Raw genomic sequence first — 9,052 nt, forward strand, 5'->3', positions numbered from 1 at the left:
TATTTTAACATTTGATTGAGATTCAGCTTACCAAGCTTCAATTCGCCAAAGTTTCCACAACCGATTTTCTTGCCCACACGAAAATTTGGTCCCACCATGAGAACCCCAGAGGAGCTGGAGGAGCCAGATGGCCGCGACGGGTGTCCGCTGCGGCCTCCCTGGGACACTTTCGTGCTCCTTTGTCGGTCGCCATACTTGTCTCTTTGCTGATCCATGGTGAGAGCAGCACAGGTCAGCAGGAGCCTGGAGTGATGTACAAAAAGGCCTCCTGGGCCGGGCCCACCACAGCCACAGCCCTGGTCACTGGAGGTGCCTGGATGGTACAGTCACTCTCATGGGACAAAACTTGATGCAGCTGACCGACACTCCGACCTGTCCTCACCCTCACCTCTAAGAGATGTTAGGCCTCGACATTTGTCACAGGAAGGAGAAGGTGAAAGACCTGTAACAAACAGCATATGGCAATACATAAGATATTACCCTTTAATAAAGAACATTTTACCCTGATTAAACTCTTAAAAACCTCATTGCATCAAAAAGAATATAGATGATCACAGATTAAAATGAACCAGAAAATGAAACTCAAATGTTTAGGTGTTAGATATTAATTTTTTATGTTTTCTCTACTGCTATTATTAGATGAAAAATCTAAAAAAGAAAAAAAAAAGAGAGAAAAAAAAAAATCACACTTTACTTCATGGGGTTATAATACAAAAGGTTTTTTAATGACAAAATGAAAAATCCAGACTACATGTTAGGTCATAAAATTTCACTGATAGTGATTCCTCAACAACAACAACAACAACAACAACACATAATCTAACTTCCCCATAAGAGACCAGGTTTAACTCTCTTTGAAAGTCGTTTACAGGCTGTTAAAAAAAGAGAAAAGAAAAAAACAAAACAAAAAACAAAACAAAACAAAAAACTGTGTTTACAAGTACACAGTGCTAAACAAGGACAAATGGCTCACTCTAACAGGCTGCTGGGTGAAGAGATAGTAATCAGGTCACAGTGGTCATAGAAAACACAGCAGGTAGTTTGAGCATCAACACAAAAACCTTAAGTCATAGTTTGTGTTTCTGAAGGCATCTCACTACCCACAGCTAAACCCCGCCAGACAAAGTCAGAGGAGAATATTATGTAAACAATTATATAAAGCCATGTTGGCTTGCAAGGGCACCGAAGCTCAATTTGATGGACACTGATCCGATTGTTTTGAGCACTCAGTAGAATCCTTTTTGGTTTTAACTTCTTTCCTTACATGATTACATTAAATTATGAGAATTCAGAAGAAAAAAAAAGCAGTTAATATGCATTGAACAATTACTTATGGCATATGCTTTTTATCAACTGCAGGCCTCTTGGGAAAATCCTGTTAATCATTCTCAACAAATTATAACACTGCTGAAGCACGACAAAACGTTGCCTGTTAATTAGGCCGATTGACTATTCTGCTAATTATTTACTCAAAATACCTCTTCAATACTGAAAACAACTTTTCATGTTTTGAGGAAAAACATCAGCTACTACTGTTTTCATGACAATGCTGTAATTCCTGAGCATGGAAAAACTGCTGCTGAAAGTGTGGGCTTCTGGATGACTCACGCTCAGTGTTGCCTGCACAGATCTCAGCATCAAAGACAGCTAGTTTGCTCTCAAGGGCAACTGTGCAGTGTTACTATTACATAAAACCAGGAACAGCGCAACATCGCTATAAAACAAGCTTGCAGCAAGGCCCAATGGTGAGCAGCTTCCATTGTGCAAATAAGCATTTTTAGGCCTCACTAACCCAGCATGCACCAGGGTTTACACCAGCTAAGCTAATTCGAGCTACTTAGCTGTACCTCTCAACTGCATCTGTTATGTTGCTCACTTTTACAGTGTTTGTAATGAAATGATCTAACAGATAATACATTTTCCTTTATTGTTAACTGCACAAAATGTTTGTAACTCCAGTTTAGTTGAACTAAACTGTAGTATTTAATTTCTGTCTATAATTATCACTAATTCGCTGGTGTCTGTCAATCCATGGCCACTTCTGGCTCCATGAACAATAGTATTACAAAATGTTAACTAAATCCTAAGTATTTAAGTCAGGATTTCACAACAGTTGATGGGGGTAGGTCCATCTTTTATATACAGAGTGTGTGTTCACGCAAAAACAGCTGCACTTTACTACTTTACGTAAAATCACATATAACTACAAAACTAGCCTGAGCTAAACTGACCTTTGACCATTCAAACCTTTTATACCAAGCTTTAATTACAGTAAGCTAAACTGTATTCAAGTATAGCATGCTGTCCAAGTAAGAGAGCCATATTTTCGCTTATTTTTAGTCAGTTTATATGAAGGTTTCAAAACTAAATTTCCAGAAAATATAACATCTACAAAAATTAACCACATAACAACATTTTAATTCAATTTTTTAAAAGACATGGGTGGCTATGTGAATAATACACGTTACACTGATGAAACCAACTTGAGCTGATCTCATCAGTCTGTCAATCAAGAGGACAGCGCTCTGTATGAAACTTGAACATAATTTGATCCTAACTGAGTAAGTTTGTTAGTTTTTTTCTTTCCTTTTGTTTAGTTTTTTGGAGATAAAACATAAATGTGGTCTGTTTTATAAATGTATAATTTATTTTAGCCAGGTGCACTAGACTACCATAGATCATCTATGCTATAAACATGCCCTGGCATGCCTAACCTGCGGATTACCATGTAGAAACATCAAAGGCACAAAAATAATTCACGCTGCAAAAAAGACTTTCAATCTTTAACAGCAAAGATGCACAGCACTAAATACTGTAATAATTAGCATTTAGTTTGGTTTATTAACTGTACTGCATGTGTTTTTCCTGATTAAAGGAAAAAATAGCTGAAGAGGAATAGGTCACATTATTACAAAGGTATCTCTTATGGGTCTAAAAGGACCTACAAAATAAATCTTTTTATTACACTGGACACATTCAATCTGTGTAGATGAATTTTAGTCAATCCCTAATTAATAAAGACGAGAACAAATTTAGGGAATCTACTGGATTGTGGGATACTGTGGAGAATCAACCACTGTGAAGACCTGCGGTCTGAATAAACGGAGTCTTTAGTTGTGATGTAAGGATGGGAATCCCCTACCTTTATCCCGCTGGAGGCACAGTGTCTACTGATAAATGAAGCTATGTTTGAGGATACACACCTTCTGGCATCCTATAAAAGTAAATGTATTTCTTAGAAATAGATGAAAGGAAAGGAGTTTATAATATCAAATCCCAGATTACTGATTGAACTGTAGCAGTCAAAGATGTCATGTATTGAAAATAAACAAAAAAGTATAGGTTGCTGGTGCTTCTTCAAATGTATTCTTCTAAATAAATACATAAATGAATGAATGAAAAATAAATCTCCTGTCTACAATAGTTACTGTCTCGTGCCTCATGGTTCTTGGCAGAGATCAATAAAAGGAACAGATATTTTCAGACCTAGGTGACTAACAGACACCAGTCAAATCTGAAACACTCTTAATGAGAACTGATTCTTGTTTACCCAAACGCAACATTTCTGGCAAGATGAGAGAACTACTGAACTACAGTGTACATGTAATATTATGGATGTATATATTACATCCATAATAAACATACTACAGTTTCACAGTGACTAGTAGAGATGGGCTATGTGAAGATCTGATATTGCTAACAATTAGCACTCAGTTGTTTGGTTAGCCGATGCGGGGTAGCCTGTGTGGGAAAGTCAGACCTTTTGTTACAGGTATTGATAAGCTTTTATTGGTAGCAGGGCCATTATCAATTCTGTTTACAGGTTAGGCTCTTCATCAATGACCTTGTTGATTCCTGATCTCTGTACAGTAAAAAGTAGGCCTAAAGGAGTTTTCAATGACAAAGCTACTGGGGAGGGGGGGGGGGGGGGGGGGGGTTCGTTGCTTTTTTAAAAAATCTCTTAAGATGAAGAGAGAAGAACAAAACCAAGGTGTATAAAAGCTTCCCTGTCATGACTTTCACATCAGCATTTTGCTTCTCTATTTTAGCATAAATGTGTCTTGTTGCAATAGATTTTTTAAATGCAAGATATCATTCAAATAATAAATACTGGCAACTTGTCCAGGGTGTAGACCATAGGGTCTTGCCCTAAAGTAGCTAGCAAGCAAATAACCAAAAATCATTCACTCTACGTAGCTTTACCCCAACATCAACAGTCAGGCCTTGTGATCACACAAACGCAAAACTGGATAAGTAAACACAGAGGTTCCAAGTCTAATATGAAACACATTCTTTTAAAGTGGTATTGCTGAGTATGACCAATCAGAAACATTGATAATTCTAATGAAAAGAAGCAAATAATTTTACACAGGAAAATAAAATTCTATAATTAAAACAATAATAATTAAGAACTTAAACACATGGTTCTGGGCAGAGAACCATTTGAAAACAATACAACTATTGCCCCAAAGCAGGGGACCAAGTGCACATGAAAGGAGTAGTTTAACATTAAAGGCAATGTATGAACATGGGGGCGTTAAGCTTTGCTCTGAATTGAAAACATCTACAACATCAATAAATTTGGACTATCTGAAACCAGGAAGGAAACCTGGCAAAAATGAAGACTGTAAGTTATCACACTTATCAACATTAAATCTCTTTAATTATTATAGAAGAAGCAGTCGGATTACAATTGTTATTCCATTCAATTAATCTTTAGCCTCACTCTTTCATCTGCAGCCTTCATGGTGTTTAACAGTCTAAGAGCAATTCAAGAATAGTTATAATTCAAATGTAGGCTTAGTCTACATGAGAATTTAATATAAGGTTAATAAGTACAGATCGGTGTCCGGCATTAGGGTCATTAATTTAAGGCATACAGTACAAAATTATTTAAATGTTTTAGGCCTAAAAGAAAAAAAGCAGGTCACTCCTAAGGATCTATATTTCTTACTGAAGCACTACTGAAGACAAAGACTTATCAAAAACCTTTCTATCTGCGCAAGGAGGTGGTCTGTGATATCATCAATTTGTGGTGACACCATGTTCTCGAGAACTGAGACTTCTTAGCTGTTAATCGCTTATCTCAAGTAAAAGATCAGGCTAGGAGGCAAACAGTGAAAAACCAGGGTAAACCCAAAAGCTGTATCACTAAGCCACTAATGTTGCACCATAGTACCGTCACCTGCCAGGTTGTTAGGCCCTGACTGATCCTGAGACCAAGGTAGGCGGCAGCCTTCAACACACAGGTTTAGCTCTAAAAACCCTGTAAGGTTTTCTTCCTGTAGCTGGAGCTGGTTAACAGGCGGCTCTCTTTCAGTAATTTCAGCTGGAGCTAAATTAGGGAGCATGAGCTTTTAGTCAGCAAACCACTGAAAAAAGGAAGGGGGGTGCAATTGATTTGTAGCACAAAAGAGTAAAACAAAAACAGCTCCTTATCATAAATGAATGCAAATTAAGTAATCAATTACCCCAAATATTTTTTTCTCAGTTATTGGATGCTAAAAATACATTTTTTTTAAATCATTAAGCAAATTTAGGAACTCAGCATCCATCTTGAAACAAATCAGGTGGTTACTTTGAACCACCTACCTAATGAAATGAGCCTTAACTTCCAGTTATTGAGATGTCTATAATCATAAGTAAAATCCTTAATAAAAACATAAACCCATACACTTGCAACATCTCTGTAGATAGCATGACGCACTGAGGTAATGTCACACTAATTCACATTATGGCGAGAGTAAGCCAAGAAAAGGAAAAACAGCACACTATGCTAAATATTTACTACCACAATGGATAGAGACCTGACACCACACAGCTGAAACAGTCATGTAGTGGCCCGTCTTGCTGCTTGGGTACATGGATCATCCCAACACCCTGACTGACTGACTTGATAAGCTTGGAGAAACACATTAACAGTGGACTCAATGTCCCTCTGGACCTAATGTACAACTTCTTTCGTAAACAGAATAGTGGCGAAAGGTCTAATGTAACATGTCAAAAGAAGCTCAAGATGTAGTCTGAACATCTGAGAGGACACTTGATGCTAATCATACGATATGAGTTCAACTACATATATTGAGAAAATTATGATTTTGATTGATCATCAATCAGTACTATTTTTTGACCAGATGGCCAAACTCCAGCAGATGCTATATTTAGTTTTATCCTGCACTAGAACAGATTAGCAGTAAATGCAGCCTCCCTCCTTATGAGGGTATTGACTTTGTCATGGCACAGCCTATGTTTTATGATGTGCTCATTTGCACAATGGCATTTCATTAGACTGCATTAAAGCTGTCAATATTGTAATTATTCTGCTCTAATTATTGGGTTCAATAAGAAAATTTAAAAAACCTCATAAATATTTTGGATTCTTAAACACCAATGTACAAATTAGATTTGCCACTTCCTTTTTAGCTGAAAATAAATAACTGCAGTCACTTTGTAACCACTAAACTAAATCTCAGGATGAGAGACTTACAAACGATCCATTTAATGCACTTAAACCTTTGCATATTTTGAATACTTAAATGCTACTCTGTTCAGGTAGGGCAGACTGTCTCCACAATGGGGATATCCTAAATCTTTACAACTCTGAATGACGCTCACTGTGCATGAAGAGGAAATGTGTCATATTACTGGAGATGCTTTCAGAGTTGAGTTGCTGTTGCTGATCTCACATATCTGTCACATCACTGATATTCTCTCAGCTGAAAATGTGCATCGAGGCATTTTATTTTCTAGTTCTAATCCAGAAATGATGAAGGAGGAATGTGGCATTTGCAGAAATATCCAAGTAATGTATTATGACGGCATGTTTTCAAAGCCGCTGAAATATAGAAATGTGGAGAGAATCAAAAACTAATTTGTCTGCAGTCAAATCAGAAGCACAAGATTTTATTGGATTACCATTTACTGGCAATCAAAAGCTTAGGAAACTTCATGCAATTGGTTAATAGGCAGCTTTAACACTCAGAACTATTCAAGAGTACTTTTCCTTCAGTATCACAGTCAGGAGGCACTGAAAATATATTTGAAAAACCTTGATTACAGTGCACAAATGTGCCTGTCAAAATACTACGAGAAACCGAAAGATGCTTCAAGCTGATTAGCATCTATTAAAAATTACTAATCTGTTGACTTTTTTTTTTTAAACCATTTTTTTATGGAAACATAAAGGCTCTCAGTGCAGTAATTAACCTTCAGTAGAAAGATCAGCTTGAGAGGGGGGCCTGCCAACAGTGCAGACTCCTACTGTGGCCGTGCCAGCTAAAGGCTGCTGCCTCTCTCCTTAAAGGCAGCAGCTCTAATGAACTAGAACTGAATTTTTATAGTCCATGCTCTTCCTCCTCTGAGAATTCACACAGTAATAACAACAATAAATAAACACATAAAAATAAATTGTAAGCATGGCAATGTGATATTTTTCCTTAGGTTTGAACTAATGATTGTGCAAATACTGCAAGATCATCAAGAGTGTATCATGCAATTGTAAATTCACCAGTTTGAACAAACATGTTCCAGATGCGAAAACAAGTTTTTAAAAAAACCTAATCTATTTGCACTTTGCCTAAACGTGGATCTTCCTAAGATGTGCAAACAGTGAGCCTGAGCTCTACACAAACTATTTCACATCATTTATCATGTTCTCACGATGACTTATACTAGACAATTGTTCAACTACTAATATATCAATAAAATGTGACCTTCAGAGCTGCTTTACGGAGCATGACACGCCGTTATTTTATTGCAAAATACCGATCACAAGTCATCCCATATTGATTCAGTAGCAAGACACTTTACTTTAAGACGGTCCACGTGTATTAAAATATGACTAGTAGCAAAGAAAATGTACACTGGAGGTACACACAGAAGTAAAATTTAAACTGACTTTAATCCCGAGCGTGCGCATCTGGGACGACCAGACCAGATCCAACATTTACAACTGTGCCGACGACGAGCAGGCTGACAGGGGCCCTGGGTTCAACCTTTCCTATTGTGAGCATCCCTCACCTTGTAGTAAGCAGTCAAGGCACTAGGTTTTCTATGTGAGGAAGTGCTGGTTAGAGGCAGCTGAGGCTGATCGATCCTTTACCAGCAGGCCTAAGGTTAAATCAAAACAAGGAAGAGAGGTGGCAGCTGCACGTCAGCGTTTCAAAGCCAGCCGTATCATTAGTGTCGGTCAAGTCGAGCAGTAGGTAAACGAACCATCAGCTTAATAAAATTACCTTCACGCCACCGTCAAACCAGACTGACCAGCCATAAAGCTAACGTTAGCAAACATTACTTAGCCACAATGGTTGGACTGGATCAAAATATAGTGTGAGAAAAATCACAGGATGGACATTTTCATGTTAATTATGAAAACCGAGTAGTTTTAAAGGGCAGCAAATGTAGCAGCCCCTCTCTCTGCCTGGTGTCAACGCCTTAACTAGCACCTACTGATGGCTAGGTGACAGCTGGACCGAGTGCAACAAGGAAATTAGCTCCGTTAGCAGCGAAAACATTAGCCAAGAATCAAAAGCCTGCAACTAAATGCTGCTTGGCTAGCAAACACCTCAGGCTCACCTTCGCTGTGGGAAATCCAGACAGTCGGGGCACAGCTTGTCGTTTTTCGCAACAAAAAACGCCGCCTGTGATGGGGAGGTTTTCTGTGCTGCCCGTTGTTGCTGTTGTCTCAAGCTAGAACAGCCGAGCGGCTCTCTCCATTCTTCGTCTGCCTTCGCTGCTCGTGAGAGGTTCGAGCATACCGGATGTAGAAAGACGGCACCGCCCGCTTCACCACGCACACTTCCAGGTCACACTGAGATTGGCTAATTAGCGATGAGACCATTGACTGTAAAATCAGTCATTGGTCATCTTTATCTAATGCACAAATACATACTTCTATAGTTGTGTACCCTTATACACATGCTCTACAGAGAAAAGAACGTTTTATAGTTTGAAAATAGGGGCATCTCAATATCAACCATATATATAATTTGTGCTATATACTGGGATATTTATAATTAACCTATTTACGTATATTAGAAGTATTTTATTAGAT

The 9,052-nt window shown here is 38.1% G+C and overlaps 1 protein-coding gene across 8 annotated transcripts in view; it reads right to left on the reverse strand.

The window, feature by feature from the left end:
* csnk1g1 (casein kinase 1, gamma 1) overlaps positions 1-8,770 on the reverse strand; it is a 32,632-nt gene extending 23,862 nt beyond the window's left edge. For 4 of the 8 annotated variants that reach the window (XM_042228696.1, XM_005942510.3, XM_005942509.2 and 1 more), the window contains exons 1-2: positions 8,575-8,769; positions 32-442 (exon numbers count right to left, since the gene is read on the reverse strand). In XM_042228696.1, the coding sequence (XP_042084630.1) occupies positions 32-215 (184 nt within the window). In that variant the 5' untranslated portion in view covers positions 216-442; positions 8,575-8,769. Of the gene's footprint in view, positions 1-31; positions 443-8,574 lie in introns of all 8 variants that reach the window. The other 4 variants (XM_005942514.3, XM_005942513.3, XM_042228695.1 and 1 more) reach the window with 2 other exon arrangements.
* Between the last annotated feature and the right edge of the window lie 282 nt (positions 8,771-9,052).

Source organism: Haplochromis burtoni, unplaced genomic scaffold, assembly GCF_018398535.1.
Source record: "Haplochromis burtoni strain Fernald_Lab_line unplaced genomic scaffold, NCSU_Asbu1 Contig_343, whole genome shotgun sequence".
Lineage (NCBI taxonomy): Eukaryota > Metazoa > Chordata > Actinopteri > Cichliformes > Cichlidae > Haplochromis > Haplochromis burtoni.